At 40.0% G+C, this 25958-nt stretch overlaps 1 protein-coding gene across 2 annotated transcripts; it reads left to right on the top strand.

Annotated features, from left to right (window-relative positions):
* Positions 1–1523: 1523 nt before the first annotated feature.
* On the top strand, positions 1524–25411 carry CFAP221 (cilia and flagella associated protein 221). Of its 2 annotated transcripts, XM_014286997.3 has the most exons (24): positions 1524–1704; positions 2171–2271; positions 3268–3354; positions 3460–3555; positions 4037–4137; positions 6521–6624; positions 8737–8896; positions 9415–9538; positions 9626–9737; positions 9960–10068; positions 10654–10741; positions 12473–12562; positions 14508–14603; positions 16065–16155; positions 17771–17898; positions 18346–18426; positions 19455–19562; positions 19705–19881; positions 21348–21506; positions 21921–22015; positions 22568–22657; positions 22861–22977; positions 24334–24363; positions 24975–25411. In XM_014286997.3, exons 1-24 carry the CDS (start codon positions 1566–1568, stop codon positions 25096–25098), a joined length of 2607 nt encoding a protein of 868 aa, XP_014142472.2. In that variant the 5' UTR covers positions 1524–1565; the 3' UTR covers positions 25099–25411. The 2 variants fall into 2 exon arrangements, with proteins under 2 accessions (XP_014142472.2, XP_055574597.1); XM_055718622.1 differs by lacking the exons at positions 1524–1704; positions 2171–2271; positions 3268–3354; positions 4037–4137 and having other exon boundaries at positions 3468–3555.
* The last annotated feature ends 547 nt before the right edge of the window (positions 25412–25958 follow it).

Below are 25958 nucleotides of genomic sequence, written 5' to 3'. Positions count from 1 at the left end.
TTGGTCTCACTACCTCAGAAGAAATTTACTGTTGTGCACAATAGTACAGTTCCTCTTACAGATTTTCTGCTGCAAGTAGAAAATCTGTACTTGGAGTTATGGAGTGGAAAATATTATTGGGGCTAGGGTTCTGGTAGCACATTATTTTAAGCTTCTTGCTTATTTATTATTTAATACTGCACAAGGCCACAAATCCAAACAGCAGCTTATAAGCCTGAAGCACCTCTCGACTTCTGCCTGAAAGATCTAAAGCAGACTACAAAATCAGACAAATACCAGAGATGAGACCAAAAAATGTAATGGGGGGAGATGGACCTCTTTCGTCCTCAAAAGTCCTGATTCGGTTATGTTGGGCATTGCTTTGCTGCTCTCTTCTTCCTTTCCTCCCTCCAACTTTTATTGATCAGTGTTAATTTTAGGTTGGGGCCCTTTAAGGTCTTTCAAGCCAGTATGAAAGTGTTAAAATAACAAAGAAAGCACAATACCACTGCTGGTATTAACAATTCAATTTTGGAACTGTTGAATCTTCAAGTGCTGCCACGGTGTGGATCACACAGTGGAACTCTGTTGTCTGAGCAGCTAATCAGCCTTTGTGGCACTGCTCCAGGAGCAGGAAGGTGCCTCGTGACCGGAGCCTGGCAGGAGGAGTCTATATTCTCTAGCATTGGGTGGGTTCAGCGGTGCACTGATACTAATGTGGCACCATCCCGAGCTGCACACCCATCTTCCCGTTCATGAAGAACAAATACAAAATGAAGGGTTTTCAACCCACTTCTTGATGGTTGAGAAAAACCCAGCATGGCTTTTGAACTCAGTACTTTTTCCAAAAGTATCTTGTCTTTTTCTCCATGCAGTTCTCCGGTTCATAGGAGAGCCAAGGACTATGTGCTGTATTTATGAAGATAATTTTTGTGGATGGATTGTGTCTGCTGTCCTTATTATGTAATATTTGAACTTGTCATTAGGGAAGTTTATGTTCTGATAACAGTGCTTACTTAACACAGGATCTATAATACCTATGGCCTTCTGAGTTTACAGTTATCTTCACTAAACAAATAGCCCAGATGATGCTATCCAAACAAAAGATTCACATGCCAATTTTCTTATCCCTCTTATTAATATTTAAAAACTAGAAATGCGTCTGCAAGTTAACAACCCAGTCAGGAGAGATTAGAAGAACATCTCTGCAGAAATCAGTTTGTATAGTGGAATTATCATAAGAGCCTTTTCTTCTCTGTGCTGGAAGACACGAAGGGAGAGGTGTTTTACACAGTGCTGAAAGCCAAATGCCCCCAGTAAGCCTTAGAACAGATGAACATGGCAAAGTGCTAGGGCTTACAGTGGGAAAAGGGTTTCCTGGAATCACTCTGTCCTTGTACTTACCACACACACAGTAATCTACTTCAGTAGGAAGAAAAATAACTCCTGCTCCTAAATGTTTTTAGGCAGTATTAGGCAATAGATGTTACCAATGCAAGGGAAGGCATTTTGATCATTGTTATTTTGATCTGACCCCAGGTGCTGAAGAATTTTAGTACCATTCAGACTCTCATTTCTGTTCTAACATGGATGTAGTTCAATCAGCCTCCACAGAAATCACAATCGCTAAGAAATCCTTCAAGAAAATACCCAGTGTCCTTCTGGGCAGCCTAGTGGAGCAACCTAAAAAAAGACATGCTGTCCCCAATCACCTGCTGGAATCAAGTAAGTTTCTGCCTTCTGACTGTTCCCCCACCTTAGAGCAATCCTAGGAGGCACTTTGCTATTATTTTTCTTTGCAACTTGCAAGCGAAATGCCCATCCTGTTGCTTAAATTGTGTCTTCCTGTGAGCCCAAATTGTAGAAGAGGAGTCAGGAAAGAAAATAGTGGTTGTACTGATCCTGGCTGACTCATTTGGGCTGACTCAAGTTTTGGGGTGGCTTGTTGAAGCTGTGATGCCAAGACATAAACTGGCAACAGGATCATGGCTCAGCTGGGATAGTAGATGCTGCCTTAACTTTCCATCTAAAAAGTCATGCCCCCTTAACAGGAGAAGTAATCTCTGGCTCATTTTTTTCCTCTATAATGCATTGGGTACAACGTAAATATATTTAGTCAATGTAAGTAACAATCATCATGTGTATTTCACCTGGTCTCCTTTTCTCCCTGTTTTATTATCTGTCTCTGTAGAGATTTATTCAGAACTTCAGAAGAGCAAGGTTATACAAGCTGAGCCTGCTGTGTTACACTATGGAGGGTATGAAGTTGGAAAATGTCATCGACAGATACTGGTAAGTGTCAGAGCAGGGATCCTCTTGGGGGTCATAAAAGGACAACAGAAGCTGAGTAGACTGCTTGTGGTCATGAGGCCTTTTGCTCTATGGAGTCCTCCAAAAAGCAGCACTCAAAATCAGTGGCCCTGTGGTAACAAAACAGACGGGTACCATGCTGTGTACATTACTGTCCTTTGCGGTCTCTGCTCTACCTTTGTTTCCTGTGTCTGTGAGCAGTGTTAATGATATGTGACTTGCATGTCATAAATGAAGGATGCATGCTTTAACTCCATAAGAGATTGTTTTCAAAATGTACTTGGGCCGTCACTGGGTCTGCAAACATGTTCACTGGCGGGAAAATTTTGAAAGCACCTCTGGCTTTCTGCCAAAAGCAATTTAATCTAAGGAAAGAAACTTGGTGCATAGGTTTAATTGTCTTTCCTTGTGAATAGTTTGGATATTTCCTTCTCTCTGTTTTCCCTTTGTCTGCCTTCTTTACGCATGTGGTGTTTTGAGGCAGTGGTTGGGTGATTATGGTGGACTAGGTTCTCCAGATATAATGAAAGTAAACAAGAAGCAGGAGGCTCTGCAGGCTGAACTGTCACATCCAAAGGTTTGTTGCTTTGTGATCCAAAACAAAACCATGGAATATTACATAATTTCTGTTGTTTCATACCTCTGTAAAAGCAAAGTCAGTAAGTTGTTTCATTTTTTGTTCCTTTTGCACATAAACAAAACGGCCAGAATTTGATTCAGCAGCAGCGTCTTACAGTAGTATCTTCTTTAGCAAAACTGTTATTCCTAAGGAATTGTCATTGGTTCCAATGAATAAAAAATCAGAATGCAAAATTTACATACATTTCTTTTAAATTCAGAGCATATTCAGAATTATTTTTACTGAAGTAAAAATTATTACTTACAAAAAATGATCTTACAAAATGTACAGTTGGCATTCTCAACTGACCTTTTACATTGTAAAGTGTTTTGTGGTCTTGGCTTTCTTTTGTTCTACAGAAGCTGATAAATATTTCTGGTGATGTAACAAACCTTCACATAATACCACCCCAGACAAAGTATTTTCAGATCAAATACAACAAAACAGTAAGTGTCAGAAAGCCTTCACACTGCTTTTTGCATGCAGCACCAGTTTTGTGTCACGTAAGTGGCTTTTACAGGCCATCTGTTTTATTTTGGGTCATTTTCTAGCACCGGCTTGTCCCTGGCTTTTCATATGTGGTTACTGTTGACTTTTGTCCCGATGAGTGGCGCTATTACTATGACTGCATCCGAATTCACTGTCAGGTGAGGATTTATTATAAAATATATTTACATTTGTAATGGAATGAAGCAACTATTAGGACATGATGACAGTGATAAAGTAAAGGTACAGTTAATCTCCTAGAGCCACATGGATTTATTCCCAGTAAGTCTGGATTGGATAATTTCATTTTGAGCATTTAACATTCTTCTCTCTGTAAATGTCCTGGAGCTGTGGCTAAAATATCTTCCTTATTCTGTTATTCTTTGCCAGTAGATCAATCTTTGTGCAACTCTGATGTAATGTCTTAGCTGAGCAGGCTTTGAGGAGCTCTAGAGAGCTGCTGAAAGTATGGAAAGACAGATGGATACTGAAAGGATGTAGAATGTCAATATCCTGAGGTGCAACACGGTGATGATCTTGAAGACGTTTTGTGCCCACTTACTGGCCAACTACTACAGAAACATTTTCTTTCCATATTTATTCAATGTAAGAAACAAATATTTATCTCCCTTTTTTCTGCAGGGAGATGATACATTCATTGTTCCTGTGCATGCTTACCCTGCTGTGAATGTTGTAGAATTTCCATCATTTATAAATCTGTCTGATGTATCAGTTGGTCAGAGGTGAGTTAAGGATAGACATTTGTCCACATTTTGTGAGACATGCACAAAATCTGAAAAATCTGATTCCTAAAATTCCTTAAGTACAGCTTAACATATTGGAAGCTTTAAGGAAGTCAGCTGCCATCTGGACTGCAAAATAATTCTATATACGAACTGTTTCAGGCACTTGTTCACAGGAAAGTAAATGCTGTGCAAACTAAGCATATACATAGATGGAACTGGGTTTTCGGTCTAAGTTGCTGCTGACTCACTTGATTCATCATATGGTGAAGCAGTATGGCTGCTGTCCATAATCTGTACACTCCCAAGTGCTATGTCCTTTTAGCATTATTAAGTCCTAAGTGAATGAATCTTCCTTTCAAGATGAAGCATTCTGGAAATGAAGATATGGTAGATATAAGTGATAGCAAATACGTAACCTCAGTCCACAGATTGATTAGTCATTAGATTCGCTTCTTCTATTTAAAAATATTGAAATCTTCTGATGTGGAGCTCTAAATGGCACAGACTTCATCTTGCTCTGTTGCATAGATGTAAAACTGTTTTCATGAAGTTATCGGTAATAATTGTGAATAGGAAATGGGGAGGGGAAAAGGAGAAGGGAGATCCTGTTGATTAGGGTCTAGTCCTGTAGTATATAGACTATATTAGTTGTAATTATGGTGATCTGTGTTAGTGTAAAGATTTGAGTGAATTCTAGGAACTGAAGTTCTTAGCAGCTGGATTTTGTCTTAGCTTGTCAGTTGGAAGCAACTCATTAGTTTTACTGAAGCACAGAAATATGAATAGGCAAGGCACATACAAGGAAAATGCAAAATTCTGCAGTAATATGATCCCAGAATTGTAGAATGAACATTTGTGTGGTTTTGTTTATTTGCTTTTCTAGTATCCTTTAATCTGTTAAACTCTAGTGAGTCCATCAGAATTGATGTTACAGCTTTCTCACAGGACTGAACATAACTCCTGATTTTTTGGGTGCCTCTAGGCATGATGTAATTCTCTTTATTTGCTCCATTTTTGTAACAAGTGCTGAAATATACAGAATTTTCATACTCTCAGAATACAGAGAAGAGATTAGAAAGAATACAAAAGACAATTTTAAATGATAGGAAAAATTTTCAGCACAACAGGGATGCTCAGAGATGCCCCTGAGGGAATTTGGAGGAGTTCCTGGAAAGAAAACTGATGGTTTCAAACCTTAATTTTTACTAGTATTTTTCATCATTAGGCTATTAAAAATTTTCCTAAAAAATTAAAGCTCTCTGAATACATGGTACTGCGCAGAACCCAGGGTACTATGAGCTCAGTCCATAGCCCACTGAAGTCAATGGAAGAACTGCCTTTTACTTCCATAAATGTCAGATAAGACCTATATTTTACCACTCAGCTTTTTCCTTAGGTACAGAAGGTCCATCAGGCAACAGGTGACCTAATTGTTTTTAAAGCACTTTGGCTACTGTACAAGCTGCACTGTACCCTAAAACAAATTGCCTCCCCAGTCTGCTGTTACATCTTCTTTATGAACAGGTCATATTAAGGGAGAGAAAAAAGGACTTTGCTGTTATCATTTCCTTAAGCATTTCAAAATGTGCTTTCCAAAGAAACACTGTGTATAACATGCATTCTTTGCTAATCAGTAGGATAGGATTTCAGCCAGTTTACAAAGAACAGAAATAAGCCTGGGTAAACTGGTCTTGATTTGTAGGATGATATATGGTGTTACCCCACTGCTTTTGTGTTTCAATTTGGTACATGAAAATAGATGCATACAAAAGTAAGACAGCTTGAAAAGATATGTGCTAATACCCTCACACAACCTGTGTGAGACATAAAGAGCTTTTATGAAAATCAGGCCGTGGTATCTTTATTTCCACAGTGGTTAAAGCCTGGTCATTCTGATGTGTTGGAGTTTTCAACACTTTTGAAGACTGCATAGTCTTTCCTCATCGTCTTTCACAAAGACGGCCATGGGAGAAGGCTGATTCCTGGTTCTGTACTTATTGTTGCTCCAGTTTGGATTGTTTGTACTAGCTAGGTACTGCGGTTTGTAAGAATTTGAGGATACATATAACTAACTTCTAAAATCTAAATTTTATAATTTTTTCTGTAATCAGATTATGTATGGGTAAGACAAAGTAAGTCAAGATGTAAAATATCCAGCATTCAAATCAAGATTTAGCTCTTATTTCATCACTGAGTGAAAGATCTGAAATATTTTGCTCTTTTGGAAAAACGAGGAATGACTATTTTCACATAAATAAGTAACCCATCCCTCTGAACACAGATAAATTCAGTGCATGTTGTGTATAATATAATTGTTCAGCTTGTAATTGATGATCAACTGTAGTTTCATTAATTTATTTCTTCCTTTCTCTCTTTTCAGTAAGGAGTATGTTATCCCGTTGCAGTGCAGCTGTCCAATAGATTTTGAATTCCACATTGATTTTATTCAGCCCCACAAAGCCTTCACTGTCCAGCCAACATTTGGTAGATTGAACTTATTTTAAATGTTAAATCTGTATTTATTAAGTGTACTTACTTGTGATAGTGTATTCAGTGCTGTACAGAAAAAGCCTTTGCCTCAAAGTGTTTCCAGGTAAATGCAGGCTGATAAATATTAGTCACGTACAGCCTCATGGCAAATAGCCTTCTGTGGCTGGTAGATTTCTTTTGTCAATGCCCAGCTACCAACCTCTGGCAAAATATGGGACGTCCAAAACCGTCCATCCAGCCTTTGTCTTCTGTCTTTGCTGGTGCAGCCTTTGGAAAGGAGAGAGGCAGGAAGCTCAGCACTCACTTCTTTATCACAGCTTTCCCCGTGGAGTGTCTGGCTTCTGCCCCATAAAGGAACAGATATCTTTGTGGAATAGGTATGCATCATGTTGCTTGACTGGGGGCACAGAGGAAATAAAAATGGCCTCTGTTCTATCAAACATATCCCTATACCTGTCTTCCCTCATGGTCTAGAAGAATTTGATGGAATTATGTCTGTTGCTTCAAGAACTGTTACAGTGATGGGCACAAAACACACTGCTGCAGGTGTTTCATGGCACAGCAGTGGATTTTAGATTCATTCTAGATCTCTGTCTATGGGCTTTACAAGAGGCAGGGACTTTTGGCTGCAGTATGCTCAGCTATTTTCATGCCTCATGTTGGAAAGGGCTCTGTCTTGAGGCAGATGTAACTGTTTGCAGGTCAGTTGCTATCATATGTAACAAATTTGCCAGGTGCCGGCAGGAGCATGTAAGTTTTCAGGTGTTCTGACAAAAATACCGAAGTGAGTGAGACCTGGCTGAATAATTCACTTTGGCACTCTGGTCAGTCCCATGAAAATACATAAAGATCTAAATAAATAAAAATCTTCACAGAACTGGTGCTTAGTGCCATTTGTGACACTGGAATTTAAACTTTGATTATTTATGCACTTCAAAAAAAGTTGCTATTGTTCCTGTATGTGCAATGATATGAATTTGCCCTGTCTTGTCAGATGGATTTTCATTCTTCAGGGGTAGTAAGTAGTTGGATTCCATCAATCAGATGTGTGGTTCACAAAGATAAACTGTGCTGCTGCCTTATTTTGTGTCATTCTTTCAGGATAATATTCTTTCTTACTTTGTGCTTAAAGAAGTTTTGATATATCAAGGGAGGAAAGGAACAAATTAGTGTAACTAGGGAGAAGTAAAATTCATCAGGAAGTTTTTGGGGTTTTGCACAGTCATAGACAAAGCAGCTGGAACTAATTCATGCTTTCTAAGTTGGCTTAGTTATTGGGAGTATGGAGAACAAAAATATCACAGAAAAAAAAACATTAACCCAGTAAAAACTAAGTCAGAAACTTTGGTAGCTAGAAACTCTGAGGAGCTGAAGGCCATCTGAAAAGGACTAAGAAGTTTCAGCTCCTGTTCAGGCCATTGTGCTCTGAGATAGTGATGAAATAATTGAACAAACTACACACACAAAAAACCACCCAACCCAACGATGAAACTAACTGGTTTTAACTGCAGGATGCAGAAAACCAGGCAATGGTCACTTTACAGATACAAGAAATTAGTATTTCTGATGATCTGAATAAATTCCTTGTTGCAGAAATGCATCAGGGCCTATATCCTGGGATTGCACTTAATGTTTAGGGATACGAAGGGTGGTTAAAGTGGTTGGAAAAATAATGGAATAGGTAATAAGGAAATAAGACCAAGTAGTGACAGGTAGCGCATCAAATCCAGATGATTCCCCCAGCTTGGAAGAGCACAGAGGAATATGTTTATAATGCTTTGCTCATGAAAGCAGAAAGTGCCAGAGATTTAAGACTGGCAGATGCAAGTGAAGAGTTTCTAGATATAAACAGGCAATAATTTTCATAACAGTAGGAAATATTATAGTTTCACTGTCAAATCTCTCTGCTATTGCAAAATACCTTCCATTATCTGGCAATGGATATTTCTTGAAAGACACTTTGAGATTTGAAATATTTTCCAGGCCTGCTGCCATCCATTCAAACGTTAATATTGTTTTAAAAAAATGTAGTCCAGAATCAATTTCAGTATACTTAAGTGACCTAACATTAGATGGACTCTTACTGGTTTTCTCCTCTAATCACAGGAATCATTCCAGGCAATGGGAAAGTGGAAGTAACTGTGAAATACTCCCCACTTGAGTATGGAACAGCACAAATGACAATGCAGTTACGGATTTCACAGTTTCATTCAAAACCCTATATTTGTGTATTCACAGGAACATCAACACCACATCTGGGTCTAATGTATGTGTGGCTGACAGGCCTTTGAGTATTTTTGCCCAATGCTAAAAAAATTCATGGATTTAGTGCCATTTTGCTGGAATCATTTTAAGCATTTGTATCTATGGAGATTTAAAATACAGTAATGTGTTTCAACTGTTAATACATGTACCTGCCTTCTTACATCATTTGCTCAGAACGCCCTTAATCTATGTGAAGTGAAACTGTACCAAAATAAAAGTAATGAGAATTTACATGTCCTTAAAGAAGTGTTGAGCATCCTCAGCTTCCATTATGCCTGCTCTATGTTATAATTATTGCTGAGGTCTTGCAAGATACAGGGGGTTTTGAGCAGTAAGATCTTTTGGGCTGTATCTAATTTTTTTGAACTCTGAAGATTAGAAAGTTTGATTCCAGTTGTAATATGGGAGAGAAATTTCCAGTCTCCTTCTATATCTAAAGGGGATGTAAATGCATGTACTAGACTTATATGCCATTTACAGAGTACTTATAAGAGCAATATCTGTCCTTTTGACATCTAGAAAAGAACATTTTGACAAACAACAAAGTCGTCCAGAGAAAAAAGCTGTGTCTGCAGGAAAATCTGTGGTGTGGAGAAGAGACCAATTCAGCCAACCACGTTCGAGTCCTATTCAGAAAGTAAAGGTGTGAAGAGATAAATACACACAAGTACTTTTCTGGGCTGAAAATCTTTCATGTTTCTATTTCTTCCTATTAATTTATATCTCATAGGAAATTGAATACCAGAATCTGAGATTCCCCACAGACTTGTCAAATCCATATGCTGTAGCTACTGTTTTGAATCAGGAACCAGGCAAATTGAAGATTAAGGACTTGAAAGAAGGTAATGTAATTAAGCAGCATAAACTTGGTCTTTAGCGTTATTTGTAGGTTTCTGGTGAGGAACTCAGCTTCAGAATTGCTGAGGTGATGTCATTGTAGTTCCTGTAAGAAGTCTCACCTTAGCTTTATGTATTAATGAATTCAGTTATCATAATGGGTGGATTTCCCAAATAAAAATTCAATTTAGTCTGATGTGTGATATGGCTTTCTGATATTCCTGCAGCTCTTTGCCAAGGCACTGAAGGGATAAAAACAAGACAGATGAAGGAAGCCATATTTCACTTAAAAGTCAAACAAAATATTCAGGAAGAAGCAGCAAATTATCTGAAGTGGTAAGTGTTAGTTAACCATATTAACAACACTGGGGTTTGCTTAACTAAGGCCTCTATGAATGATGTATGCAATATCCACTAATGCATAATTCTGCCATTTCATATCCTGATAGTTCTGGTTTACAGCTAAGTTACTGTTGGTTTACTTCCATTTTTTTATCTTCTGCCTAAAAGCAGTCTCAGTAGTGATCCATACTAGTACCCAATGAGGTCTTTGATTGTATAATGGTTACATTCAGAAAGAAACCTGCTGAAAACCTTGTTCACCTAACCTTATTCTCAGGCATCTCATCTTGTGGCCTTAAGGGCAAGGGAAGCTTTTATCATGGTTGGCAATAAATCAAGGCTAAAATGTGTAATGGAGTGAACAGAAGTGCACATATACATCAAATGGCCTAAAGTAAAACACTTAAATTGTGTCTGTAAGCACACTGTGATTTCATTTGCAATCCAGAGATCTACCTTTATGCTGAATGTTACAGACCTCTAGATGCCTTAGGAAGAGGGTAATAAGTCTGTTAGTCTTTAAATAAAGCAAACTGTGCATTAAGTAAAGCGTTTTTCTTGCCTCCACTGTAAATGCAGGCAAGTTTGTAAAGGCAAAGATCCGATGTCTCTGGAATTTAAAAAAGAGATTCTTGAAAACCGACGGAGGGAAGAAGAGCAGTACAAGGTTAGTCTTTGTTGTTTTTTCTATAAATCTAAAATCAAATTTATATTTTCAGACTACACAGTGCACTAGTGAATTGTATCGAGCTCTCTGTGTCTTCAGTTTTTCTTTATACATCAGTGCAAACCTATACTAGCTGTACTTCTTACTGCAGTTATATCTTTATTATGCCTGTGTATCACTGTTTCTGAGGTGGTTTTATCTTGGAGGTAGATGGAGAGGATAAGTTATTAATGGAAATGTAACGAGATATTTGCCCAACCTAGCAGATTTGCACCCAGCTGCATCACAGTGCAGCTTTGCAGTGTAAGTCTGTCGGCATCATGGCAGCATCCAATCTTCTGTTTCTATTGTACCTCTCTGAAGAGCTAATGTCCTGAATTGCTCACAACCAAAAGCTAAACCCAGTCATTACTCTCACACAGAGCCATGGGGAAATAATTCATCAGGTTGTTCTACACCTTTGCCCTCCCTCTCTTTGGTTTCCTCCAGTCACCCCAGACTGTGGGTCATGTTCCATGAGGGTGACAGCAGCAATACCTGGTGGCAGGAGATATTTCTCCCCGTATGGCACAGCCCTCAGGGACAGGTGGGGTTTGTCCCTCTTATCCTGCCTTCTGGACATTCAGGTAGCTTCTGACATCCCACTGACTTCCAAGGAGCTGTTTATGGGAGTAAAATTATTTATAGATAGGGTAAAGGCTTGATTTATACATTGAATTAGGCACTGTGAATTAATTTAAACATTGTATTTAATACTAACAAAGGAGGAAGTCAGCAAAAAAAGGATCTAAATTGTGAGATTGTTGTATCACTAAATCAGATGTATGTTAGCTTTGTTTAAAAACATTTATTTACTTACCTGTTGGCCATAGGGGCTGTGGAGATCTCTGGTTGGTTTCACAGTTGCCCCCATGCATTTCTGACCGAGCCGTATTTTTGCTCATGCTGTCAGTTTGTTCACCTTGAATGTCATGAGGCCTCACAGAGTATTTATTATCCCTCCATCATTTATTTGCTCAAGCAGCCACTATGTTATACAGCCTGGGAGTGGTTGTCCTGGAGACCTTTAACTGGTCTGTCTTCCATTGTATTAACTAAAACCTCAGTCCATGAAAATCATGGGACTTTTGCCCTGCAGAATAACCCCAAGGTCTTTGTTTAAGATGTAATGGTATCTGGGAAATGAAACAATAGGTAAGGAGGACTGGGATGGAAGAGGCACGATGAAAAGAAGCACTGGTATTCATCCAGCATGCCTGAACACTTTGAGAGGATCTCAAAGAGGTGAACTGATATCAGTAGTAAACTGTTTCACACATGAACAGATTGAGCTGGCACCATTGGAAACCATGACAGAGATGTTCACAGAACATGGGAAAGCTGCAGGAAATTTCTGTAGCGCTGTCATCTGGGAAGATTTGTTCAGGTGCTAACTTATGCTGTTGGTTCTGTAACCCCTCTCTTGCTGATTCTGGCTATGCAAAGCAAACTGTGTTTCATTAGGGCAGAGATCTGGTTGAAACTCAGACCCAAAAAGACATTATTTTACTTTGTTTGACTTGCTCAGGGCTTGCAATAATCACTCCCTAGAAGGGAATGAAGTCTGTTTTGTCAAGCTCCCCGCAAACGTTACATTGTAAGTGAGCTCCACTATTTCACTAATTGTAAGGGAGGAAAGAATTCACTAAATGTTTTGTACTAATGTGATTGTTCATCCTGGCGACAAATTAGATCCAAAGAGGAGATCCTATCATAGAACAGGAGTTTCAGAGGAATGAAGTAGAAGTTGCTTTCAGACGTGTTATCCGCCCTGTTGACCAGGTTTGTTTATGTGTTTTTATTGCCTGCTGTATGTTATTATCACCTACTAAGCTAAGTAAATATTTGACACTGAATACTTTTCCTCCTAATATTCCCATTTCCGTGTTAGTGTCTTATTTCCCATTTTACTTTTAGTACAGTAGGGCAAGCATTGTGCTACAACTTAGCTTCTGATGTTCTGATCTAATATGAGAGACAAGTGGAAATCTGCAGGCCTAACCTGAGATTCATATTGCTTGCTTCTGAAAGGTCTCTCAGGAGTAGTTTTCTCATGCCTAAACCTAAGGTTAAGCATATCACAAGATTTGCAACCTTTACTTGCAGCTCAGATTGACAGGAGCCTTTCTGGTACTTAGATTTTTTTGTCCTTCTCTGTGGTGTAAGGTACTTCCTAAGATCCATTTCCTAGGATTATTGAGCTACCAAAGGAACTTTGAATGTTAACAATATGAACTGCTGCCTTCTTGAGGAACATAATAGCTGTGGGAGTTGGTCTGTTGTTATACACCTGTTACAAAGTGTTGAAAATTGTTTGGTGAGGCATGGCATGCTGTTGTGTGGAGCTGGTGTTCTGATAACCTTCCTAATCTAAATGTTGGTTAAGCAGCTGCCATCCTGTTGAGAGATACTGTACTCTGGGTTTGCTGGAATTCCTTCTAGTGCCACATTCTTCTGTTACATTGGTTTAAAACTGGAGAAGAGATTAATGCATCAAGAAAGAGATTTTCTTGTGTTCAAAGAGTGTTCCAACAATTTAAGGCATTAGAGACATCACCTCTGCCTCAAGTATGTCCAGAGCCAGACCTCACTACATGTGAGGAGGTTATTCTGAGAAATTATCATTCTTAAGTTTACCCCAGCCTTTTGCCCTTCTGTAGTATGTGCTATCAGCCATTATTGGAGACACAGGATACTGGTTTTGCTGGGCCCCTGGTCTGAGCCCCTACAGCTATGTCCCAACTTGATATCTGTGCAGGATGAAGTGTGTAAACAATAGAGACCTAGTCCATTCATCCCACTGTCTGACTGCCCACGTATTTGTCCTGGTTTTGGCTGAGACAAAGTTAATTTTCTTCTTAGTGGCTGGTGCAGTGTCGTGTTTTAGCTTTGGTGTGAGAACAATGCTGGTAGCACACTGACGCTTTTGGTTGTTGCTAGGTAATGTTTATACTAAGGCAAGAACCCTTCAATTTCTCAGACCCTGCCAGTCAGAGGGTTGGAGAGGCACAACTGGGAAACTGGGAGGGGACATAGCCAGGACAGCTGACTCGAACTAGCCAAAGGGATATCCCATACCGTATGATGTCATGCTGAGTACATATAAGCCGGGAGAAGGGGCAGGGTGAGGCATTCAGCATTACAGTGTTTGTCTTCCCAAGAAACCATTATGCGTGATGGAGCCCTGCTTTTCTGGAGATGGCTGAACACTGGTCTGCCCATGGGAAGTAGTGAATGAGTTCCTTGTTTTGCTTTGCTTGTGTACACAGCTTATGCTTTACCTATTACACTGTCTTTATGGCAACCCACGAGTTTTCTCACTTTCACTCTTCCGATCCTCTCCCCCATCCCACTGTGGGGGGAGTGAGTGAGCGGCTGGGTGGGGCTTGGTTGCCGGCCAGGGTTAAACCACAACAGTCTTGCAGTTAAATCATAGTGTGTGGTTTTCATTTGTGTGGATGCAGACCATGCTACATTATCTCTGCATTCCCCATACTGTATCTGCAAATATTTGGTGATTACCTCCCATTAAGCCCTACAGTAAAGGCTTCTGGTTAAATGCCAATACTGCAAACGTTTTCACTTGACTTAATTCCAGTGTTCAGAAATAACATATGGATTCAGGCCAGGGATTGGCTTGGGCTGGAGGAAATTCCTCCCTTGTATAGTTGTAAAAGGGGTGTCCTTTTTCTTTTCTGTTTCTTTTTTTAAAAAAAATACCATGCAGCATCCAGGTGTCCATCCCACATTTGACTTGCTCCGTAATGACACTTGGGACAACAGAAACAGGATGCTGAGGAAATTCCAACAAGCAGCATACAAGGTAGCGTGAACAACCAGAATGCAGTGTGATGGCACGATGCCTTGGAAATAGCACAAAAGAACAGGCAAACTAGCACATAAAGAGTCTTCACAGCTAGCTAGGGATTTGATAGTTTGATAAATACATCCCCACTTCACCAGGAAGTAAGGATCTGGAGTAAGTTTTGCATTTGCTGGTGGTTCTGCTGGTGCTTGGTATTGCAATCAATACTGAGCAAATGCAGATAAATTTAGGGTTTTTTAAAAAGTAAAAAATATTTCTGCACAAAAAAGAGAAGATTTCAAAATGCATATAGAATACTGTGCCCAGTTTTGGCATCCCAGTCATGAAACACATCAATAAGCTGGATCATCAGTGTAGAGCCACCAAGATGGTCAGGGTCTGGAGCACTCATTCTGTGAGGAGACTTTGTCAGGATGCACTTACTCAGCCTGGAGAGGGAAAGTGGAGGGAGGGAGCAGCACCTTCCAACATGTCCGAGGACATTATTTGTGATGGAGCCAGAATCATTGCAATGGTGCATGGTGGGAACATGGGAAACAATGGTCATAAATTCAAATAAGAGAGGCATAGACCATGTATAAGGAAAGCCTTTTTCACCATGAGGACAGTCAGTCATTGGAGCAGGTTGCCCAGAGAGGCTGTACAGTCTACATCCTTGGATGTTTCCAAGACCAGACGGGATAAAGCCCTGAGCAACCTGGTCTGATCTCATCACTGACCTTGCTTGGAGCACGAGGTTGGACTAGGACCTTCTAAGATCCCTTCCAATGTGGAAGATAAAGACTAACCAGTAAAATCACTTATCTCATTGGGTTTAAATATTATTATGCATCTTCATGGCTCTTTTCCCAGTAAATCTAAATGTAGCAAGCAATATGGAAATTTCATGCTCTCCTAGTATTCAGTTTAGATACTCTTCTCCAATCCATTCACAATATTAGGCTCGATATGTAGGTCCTGAAATGAAATGCTCTTTCCTGTATTGCACAAATAAAGAGGTGGCTAAATGGCCCCTTCCAGTATTAAAACCTAGGATTTTTCATCGTTACCCTGCGATATGTGGTGCTAGGCAAATTGCACAGTGCAGGTTACTACTTATTCTTCTCATTCACAGAGCCCCAAGTATTCATATGACCCTGATCAACTGACTGTTTACCCATTGTTAAATCTGTATATGCCAGTAGACACAGCTGAAGGATCTAGCCAAAAGAAGTCTGACCTGTAAAACTAAATGGTTTGAACTGGTTTTGTTGTGTAATGGCACTGCAGAGTTGAGATCCATTCTTCATCTCTGCTTCCCCATTTTCTCCCTCCTGAACAGAAAACAATAGTAAAAATTCTGAAATAGAGATGTCTAAGTCAGCTCTGTAGAATAAATACAGTTGTAATGTATGTATATTTCTCTGGCTATACTTAGAGTGTTTGGCTTAATTATAAACTTTAAAATCATTCTCTCAGATTGTGATTCAGATTCGGCTAAATCGTTTACTGCTTCTATTCCGTGGGCTAACCAAAGAAGCCAGAGGTTTGGAGGAAGGCTCTGTCTCTGGTAAGGAGTAGAAGAACAAGTTGGTATTTGTCCATGAATTATGATAATTCAGGTTGTACTGCAGTGTGTCAGGTGCATTACATATAAAGGTGAAGACAGAGTTCTTACAAAGGAGTCTTCCAGCAAAAAAGAGAAGTGTGACAAGGCAGAATCATAGAATAGTTTTGGGGTGGAAGGGACCTTTAAAGGTTGCCAGTTTGAACCCCCCTGCAACGAGCAGGGACATCTATGGAAGGGATCTTTAAAGATCTAGTTCCAACTAGTTCCAGGGGCAGGGACATATCTGTCACTAGATCAGGTTGCTCAGAGCCCCATCCAACCTGGTTGAATGTTCCCAGGGATGGGGCATCTACCACCTCTCTGGGCAACCTGTGCCAGTGTTTCACCACCCTCATCGTAAAAAATTTCTTCCTTATCTCTAGTCCGAATCTACCCTCTTTTAGTTTAAAACTGTTACTCCTTGTTCTATCACAACAGGTAGGAACGGCTGTACTCAAAATACATCTGTTTTTCATGCACATTATTTACCAGATTTTAAAAATATGATTAACTCTTCTTAGGAACCTTATGACTTATCTGCTTAATAATAGGGCAGAAGTTGTGGATGGTCCATCATTGGAAGTGTTCAAGGTCAGATTGGATGGGGCTTTGAGCAACCTGGTCTAGTGATAGGTATGTCCCTGCCCCTGGAACTAGATCTTTAAAGGTCCCTTCCAACCCTCCTGGAATAACTTCTGTGATTCAACTTAAAGAGCTGAGGAACAATGAGAGGGCAGATGGGACTATATGAAAAACAGAGAGGTGGGTAAACAGATCAGGTGGAGCCCAAGAGGTTCGAGTCATACGTTAAGAGGAGCTTATTGCATGGGGGGTGGAATATGGAAAGACACCTCAGTATGATGAAGGCAAGATATCTGAACTCAGTGAAATGAGACAGTAGGAAGCATGAGATACATGGCTAGGTGGCCTGTACTGGGTTGAGTTTTCCTCCTTATTGGTTTCTCATACAAGTGCTTTCAAGCAGTCACTTTTCAGTGAGGTGGAAGTGCTGGCCTGGAAGAGTCACTTGTTCTTTAGCAGTCATAGAATGAAACTGACCTTGGATGGAAGTCACAGTTGGGTACACTGGGGACAAAAGAGAATTTGTGTCTCTTATTTCCCACTCCCTTGTACACACACCATTTGACAACTGCTGAAGCACCTTTGCATGTCAGGCCTTTTCCTGCCTCTGCAAGTTGGCACTTGTAATTCCTAGTATGCAGGAGCTGCAGAGATGCTTCCGGTAGAAGGTGAATGGCAGTTAGTGTAAGAGAGGCCTTCTGACTTGTTTCTGCCTGGCTGAGCGGAATGAGTTAGAGAACCATGCTGGAATGAATAGGCTGTAATGTCCTTTTAGGAAAGGGGAAATTAGATCTGTCTGCTAGTCAAGGTATTGTGCCTGTTATCTTGTAGATAAGGCTTTCAAAGCCTTTAAGAAATATTACCTTACTTCTTATATTAAAATTACTAGACACATCTGTCTTAGGAAGATGTTAAATACATCTTGATTCTATTTCTGAAATGGTGTATTAAGATATATTACAAAATCTTTATATTTGCTTTCCATTCATGACAGAAAGCAGGAGTTTCAGCAAACAAAAGAAGAGTGAAAAATGTGAGGGCTTTTCTTCCAGCATATCTGAAGATCGTATATTGCCTTTTGAATTCCCATTTTACAGTTCCCATGAATTGCACCGTGACTTGGTAAGTATAGTAACTGAAATGGTGGCCAACACTCAAGGCAGAATTTTGTTGAAGACACTGGCCCAAGACCCAGTACTGCCTTTGTTAAAATTTCACAATGTGATTGGTGTTCTGGGGTTCTGACAAATTAATTCAGGACTTCAGATTTTTTGAGGGTACTGCTGAAAGCAGTAAAAAAATTAAAATCTTTGCATTGTCTTAATTGCATTTTAAAGTTCTGATTAATACATTAACGACCAGAGTTAGCTAACATCCATGATTTTGCAGAATAAAAGAAATGAAAAAAAACTGAAATGCTGAAGTCCAAGAAAGGACAGGAGAAATATCAAACAAAATGTTTGCATAATTATTTCCATATATTTTCAAGTGGCTGTGATGATGGATTGCTGCCAATGCAAAACAAAGTGCCCACCATATTACTGAGTTTTAAATACTGTATTCTTTCAGGCACCTGATGCTCTTGGCCTAGTTCCTATCGAATCTGTAGATGTGACAGTCAGACACATTCTTCCTTTTTATGATTTGAAGGTAAGTCAGTACAGCTCCCTCAACTGTATCATGGTTTTCTTCCAGAAATCCAGTTGGACACGTTTTCTGCCTGATTCAGTGGCCCCAGTGTGTAGCTCAGTAGAAATGTTGCCTTAATATGGCTGTATGATTAGCATGCTTTTTTTAAAAACAAATCTCACCTGTTTCCATAAGTAACAAGCTTATAGTTGGCAATAGTCCCCTCCAGACAGAGAGGTGAATCACCTCAGCCAAAATTATAACTCAAGCAACAAAAATCCTTCTATGAATGATGATGCTGCAAGCCCTGCACACTACACAGTTTTTCCTTTGGTTTTACAGTTTTATAAAAGCGACATTGTAAAAGGGTCCTTCCTTTTACAAAGTAATGGAAGTCTTCTGTTTATTTGGCATCCTGTTCTTCATGCTTAGTTCCTTCATTCCTGTATAGGAAATGCGAACTTCTCCTTCTTGAAATAAGTAATGTTTTTGCAACTTTGTGAGTACAGAAACTTTTTTTTTTTCCTCCTGACTTCTAAACCCTTTTCTCTCCAATTTTTGCATAGCAAAAGTTCAAATTCTGCACCCCATCCCAGTAAAAATATTTCCTTAGGTTCGAGTCAATGCAGATTTTGGCTCAATGTCCACCTTCTTTTTTTTCAGGTGGTGTAGAAGTCTAGAAGCTTTCTTATAGTGTCTTTTCCCCTTATTACGCATTGGTTCATCTGTCAGTGTTATGTATATTACTTAACACAGCTTTTCTCCACTCCATTAAGTACAGTATATTTGATCAAGAAACCATTAAATCCATGCTCTTTCATAGAAAAGAATGGAAATATTCCTTTATGCACACATTCAGCTTCTCCTGGTGAAGTATGGGTTCTTGAAGTTTTGTTCATATACCATGTTCCAGAATAGTGTTCCAAGTATCTTTTACCACAGAGACGTGATGTGTCTGTGATGAAGCTGGAATGTTCCATTCCATCTATGAGTTAATCAGAAGTTATTATTGTCATCTCCTGCAGCACATTTTTTTTCTTTGCACTTAGGTTCCTCAGCATTCCAGCATTATGAAGTATCAGCCATTTGATACACACTATGCAGCCACAAGTTACAAGCCTCGAAAACTTTCCCAACCACTGAGGCAGGGAGCCCAGGTAATGAATCATCTCAAATACAAACTTGGCTGAAGTCACTCTCCACCCTACATTTCTACATTATTTGTTTAGTTTTGTCTTGACATTTTATACCAAAAAGCTTACTACACCCTGAAAACCTTTGATGTCTGTGTTTTTCAAGGATGAGTTGATTCAAGTAGTTGCTTCTCCTGAGGGGCAACTTAACCTGGTCTCCCAGAGGATGGATTTTTACAAACCATCTCCAGAAGATGTAGAAAAAAGGAATATCAGCCTCTTAAAACTGGTTCCTCCCCAAGCTTTGGTTCACCCTACAGAGAGCAACCCACTTCGCATTTTTGTAAGTAGGAGTTGACTACCACAAAGAACCTAAGAAAGAAGGGGAAAAGGTGTTTGTTCCATCAGAAGCCTGATGTGGAATTGGTGCGCAATTTTCTTACTCAGATTGGTATATAAAACTACCCAGAGTGAGAGTAATCCTTCCAGGTGCAGGCCCTGGTAGGTAGGAGTCACAGAGCTCAGCCCACAGAGAGGGGCATGGCTTCACTCTACAATGGAATTTGATCTGTTTAGGGCAGAGGATGATAAGGCAAAGTTGCCAATGATGGCAGAGAACTGGAGACCCTTCCAGTCTCACACTCCATAATTGGTCACTGATCCCAGGATTCCCTGGAACACCATGGGGCCCCTCACTTCTCCATTTCTTCCCCCATTTGGATGTTGGAAGAAAAGCCATGATCTTGTCGTCTCAGTCCTTCTATAACCTCGTGCTCTTGCCCAGATAGATAGAACAGGTGCAGCCTTGTCCTTCTGTTCAACTAGGGGACTGCAGTTCTGCCTGATCCTTAGGTAAACTGAGAAAAGTGAAGTCAAACTCTTTGCTCACAATGCATCCTGCTGCCTTAGAGTTTCCAATAGTTCTCATAGCATACCAAAACCACATTTCCAAACTATTAGGCACAGAGATTAAAAAAATTACAACCACATGTGTGGGAGGTTTTTCTGTTATTTAATTGTCATATAGATTATGCTATTTGGCACCAACTACGGAAGTCATTTCCTGCGCAGTGCAGTACAGCCTGAAAGTCCCCGAGGTGTCTCAGAGCAGGAAGAGCCAGCTGTATAGCTCAGTTAAGTGCTGTGCATGGCAGCATCTCCAAGCCAGCATGCCACTGTGCCTGACTTGGGTGGCTCTGTCTGTCAGCATTACTTAGATTCAATGGCTCAGAGCCTAGTGTGCTAGTCTGGTGATCTTGGCATAACATATATGGCATAGACTTGCCCTCACTGCATGCAGCCAGGACTCCAGCGGACTTACTGATGAGATCTTCTATGCATCTCTTTCATCCCTCTGTTATGTCAGTGTAAGAACCAGACACGGTCCGATCCTAAACTGCCCAGCGTTAGACTTCATTCAGGAACAGATGCTAGTGCAGTGAAATAGCTGGCAAAACGCTCACTAGCTTCCACCACAGCAAGGCCAGTTTGCATTCTTGGATTTTAAATTGTTCAGACAATCAGCAATGGAGTTTGGAATAATCAGGCAAATTTTTTTCTTCCAAACCTGGAGACAACACCTAAATTGCTGTATTTTAGACAGCAGAGAACATGGATAAACCAGGCAGATTATGGGTCTGTGATGACAAGAGACAGGAAATGAAGGGTCACACGGAACAGAACAGTCACAATGAGACAAAGGTGTAAATCTGGGGAGACTACATTAATTGTAAGAACTGAATTTTCATCAATTAAATTCTTTATGGTGCTCATAACAGGTTTTAAAAATAATCCTTTCTTTGTTTTTAGAACCCCACACCAGGATTAGTTCCATTTTTACCTCCTTTGGCCTATTCTGAAACAAATATTGAATATCATCTTTGTCCTCATCCAAAATACACCTTTACCAAGGAATGCCCCAAAGGATCCTGTATTCCAGTCACACAAAAGAAATTTCTGCATCACAAGGTATGGCCCTTTGGGTTTCTTGTACAAGTACCTGGCTTCTTGATATCTTCTTGCTGAGAATTTGCTCCAAGGAATGAAAAAGGAAGATGAAGAGTCGTCCTAGATAGAAGACATTTTCAAATATAAATTATGCATGCACCTAAATAGTCAGTACATGGGTCAGAATAACTTGTTCTTGTTCAGCTTTATCCATGTCTCTTATTTATCCCTTAGTATTTCTCTGCTCTTTCCTTCTTTTTACCATCTACTTTATTTTCATGACCTTGCAGTGGAGGTAGCATCTTTTAAATATGGAGAACTGCAGCTCCTCAGATTCAGTTCTCAGCCAAGAAGTCAGATGCTCTGTCCTACAAGCCTCTGTCCCCACTGCATTATGTATTAGAGGTCTGATCGCTGTAGCTCTTGTCATTTCAGGAAGTGATTTGCGGAGTAATGGAATGGAGAAGATTCTTACCAGTAGTGTATTCCACTTTTTCTAACACTCCGACATTGACAAGTAGAACAGCTAGGTAAGAAGGAATTTGAACATACAGTGCCTCTATCCTGCACTAGTTTCTGCTGTCTGTTACTCCATTTGACCAGTAACTAGTCCCACAGATAAAAGTGAGCCTACGCGTGCAATTAACTGCTGCTCAGAAATCCAAAGCCGATGGGGAAAACCCCTACTGACCTCCTTGAAGGGTGGGTGAAGAACAGTATAAGTAGAGGAAATACCTAGCCCTGGAAGGAGAGTTACAGTTGGGACTTTCAATAACATCTTTCCTGAATGCTTTTTGATTCAGTGCTAGAAGACCCTGGGAGGTACAAACCCTGTCTGCCCTGCAGCAGTATGAATGGTAAAACCTTTAATATATGGGTACCTGCACCCATCTGGTAGCTAACATCTCCCGGGCTCAGGTTCCCTCATATCACAGCAGTTTCTGGTGTACTCAGATTTTCCAGGAATATTTAAAAGTACATAATTTTCATTGTAACTACAACTACTGTGTGAAGCTTCAAAATATAAATATTTAGTGCAGTTGCCATCTGCCCATCTTAAACTAATACCATTTCCATCACAGGGATCCTTACAGTTTAGATATGCTTCCAAGAGATGTACCACCAATGCTGCATGGCTTACCTGAGAGAGACAGGGAGAACATAACTGACCAGTAAGTTTTTCCACTATTTTGTATTCAGTGTGATTGATTATGTCTTAACCACTTGTATGAACGTGTCTAAACCTGTACTGAGAGATCCTCCAAGGCAAAAGCACAAAGTCCCTCTTGCATAGAACGTACTTTTGTTTTTTGTTGGCTAAACCCCACTTTTTAAAGGATAAAGCCCAATTCTTCTTCATCTTGCAAATTTTTAGGGAGACAGATGAAGCTGAGTTCAAAATGATTCTTACTCCAGAGATGGTGAGAGCTCTGTTTCCACAAGTTGGGGAAGCACTATCAGAAGGCAAAGAGAAATCAGCAAAAAGAGAAGGGTAGGTATCATTTGAAATTAGGGAAGAAGAATGAGAGGGAATCTGAAGACAAGCATCCCTTCCAGATCACGTAGAAAGTCATACTGAGGTGATGTAGGGGCTCCATCACAAGTGGGATACAGATCTGGTACTTTGAGCAGATTTGCACTTCAAATGTGATCTCTGGATTAGACTGCAGAAAGCAGCTGTGAATGTGACACACTGGCCTGGATGTCTCCTTGACTTCAGTTTTATCAATGTGAGCTAACACTTGAGGCACTTTTCTTGCCCTTGCAGAGATAGTCAGTGTTCTTGGACTAGTGGCTTTTGATTTTCAGTGACCGTTTTTGTTAGATATTTACTAATGCTGGCAGAGCAATAAGCCCTTAGAATCTCCCCTGGCATGGTGCTTTTTTCTCAGGCTTTTCCTAGGAGTGGGTCACATTTTCTCTCTGCTGTCTGAGCTTCACATTCCACCAACACACAATGTGTTTTAGGCATACAGCACAGCATGTAAAATAGCTTACATTCATAAACATAGATTTACCTTCTCCCTAAAATGTTGTGAACTGACCACTGTAAGGGCCAAGTTCTGCCCTATGCCTCCCGTACTGTCAGGCCAATGTCCTGATTTTGCAGCTCAGCAGAAAAACCCTGAGGGGCAACCTGAGGACAAGGAAAGCTCTGAGAGACAAATGGGTCTTTGATGGTGTTGATGATTACCACTGTGGTTTGAGATCAGCATTTCGCAGTTCTGTGGGGCTGGAAGCAGAAGCGGATGAACTGTGTGAAGCCTGGGGGTATGTGATGTTGCAGGAAGGATGCAAGGAGGTATATGAGCTCTTAAGTGGGACACTGAGGACAGTGGGCTTGAGCAGCAGGCAGTATGGGAAGGATACGTGGTTGCAGAGCAACAGAGGAGAATGTGCCGAGTTCTAACCCTGTTTTCACAGGTACCTTGTGTGACTTGGAGCAAGTCAATTAATCTTTATGTCCAACAGTTTGCCCCCTCTTTAAAGTGATTGTGATGTGGCTTAGATGTCAGGATGTGCATAATAGCCTGGAACTTTCAGAGCTATCAGAAGATTTGAATGTCTCATTTTCTTTAATTTTAGAGGGAAATTATTTGATTGACATTGAAATCCTATGCAACTGTCAGCCATTAAACTCAAAAACAGTGCTGCATATTATAAGCTCTCTGACAAAACATTGATTGCTGTATTGTGATTACTACAGCATTGATTGAAAATAATTTGCTCTAAAAACACAAATGTGTCAGACTCAGTGCTGTTTTTTGCATGTTATGACACTATGCTTGTCAGAACATGGGCATTTGGGCTGGCTTGTGTAACTAAAGGGTGGCCTTTTTCTCCACAGTGATACAGTGTTGGATGGTGCTTTTCCTGGGTAAGTAGTTTTATAATCATAAGGATCTTTCTTTTTGAAGTTTTAGATGTTTCCTTAAGAAATAAAAATGCTTTTCTGTATTAAACACCTCTGGGTATTTATACTTACTTGTTGAAACCTTCCCTATTTGTTTGGCTTTGTAAAGAAGGAAACGAAGAATTATTAGTAAACAATGAAGCCTCAATCCATTTTTTTTGTCACTGGAAGGTTCTTTGTTGTTATCAGTGGGGTGGTGTTTCGCCAGATGACAGATATCACATTGCTCCTCTCCAGCCGTTTCAGCATTTTATCCTTAAGGCAAATCAGTTTTTCATGTGGATGCTCTAGTTCTGGCCATTGCAGCATATGTTCCTTCATAAATAAAACATAAAACTCAGTCTGGTATGTGTTTACCTGTCAGATGGTTAGCTTTACTAACTGGACAAGCCAAAAGTGAATGTTCTTTTCACAGTTTCATTCATTTTCCATTCTGCATAAGTAATGGAATACCCTCTGTGTTCATTTAAAAAAAAGAGAGGAATGATGTGTGTCTCTTCCTTTGTTTTTGTCAGCATTCCTAAGTAGCTCCCCCAGCTATTATAAATACAAATGGCATTTTAAACTTCTTGCAGAGACCTGCACAACCATCCAGATGGACATTTTCAACCCCAAAACAACGAGCTCAGAGAGAAGGTTCAAAAACATGTGGAGAAAATGAAGCTGAAAGCACTTAATAAAACCCTTATTCTGGGATAAGAGTAATTTTACGAAGTCCATGGCTTGGCACTGTTTATCCTGTTAATGTGTGAGGCCTTCTATGTCCCACCTACATGTATTTATGTTCAGTGAGGTCAGCAACGTCTTATGCAGAGAAGAGAACCACCAGTAATGCCACCTCTGCCAAGGACTCGCTTGTGATCCTTACCCCAAACAAAGTAATTGCTCCAGTGAGAACCCTCAGCCACATACCTGCTCATTTTGTCCTGGTGTGAAGGACCAGAAAATGACAGTACTACCATGTAAAATAGTTTGGTAATTAATTTACAGCCCACTGGTTTCAAATAAAATGTGAAAAGTCTTCATGACCAAATTATTCTGATTTTGTTTTTTTAGTTATGACCTGTCCTTGAATTTTTGCAGGTAAGTCACTACATCTCAGTCATGACTGTAAATTATACACTTGAGACTTTTAATGAAAAGAAAGACTTGAACACAGTTACTGTCTACAAAAATAATGTCCAAGCAGATCTCATTAGCTGTTCAGGGGGTTAATTTAATGCACGGCTCTTTTGGCAAAAGGGTGCATGGATTGGGTTGATGAACTCTAGAGCCCTGTGAAAGCCCTGTAATGCTTGGAGTATGTTCCTCTAAGAAATGAGATTTCTTCAGCGTATCACCTTTCAGCTGAGATGTCTCCTACTTTCTTGTGGGCAAGCTGGACATCAGACAAAATTGGTTTTATCTGCAGTGAGTTGAGGGCTCATTTTGAAGAGTGGTCCAGGCTATTTGCACTACAAAGCAGATATCCTCTGTACTAAAAGGCATGTAAGGTGCAGCAATACATAGTACGTTTCTAGGAGCCATACTTCTTTCCAGACATACTTAAAACCCCTAAG

This window comes from Falco cherrug, chromosome 8, assembly GCF_023634085.1.
Source record: "Falco cherrug isolate bFalChe1 chromosome 8, bFalChe1.pri, whole genome shotgun sequence".
NCBI classification, from domain to species: Eukaryota; Metazoa; Chordata; class Aves; order Falconiformes; family Falconidae; genus Falco; species Falco cherrug.
The sequence above is the reverse complement of the archived record's forward strand: the minus strand, read 5'-3'. Positions and strand labels throughout refer to the sequence as shown.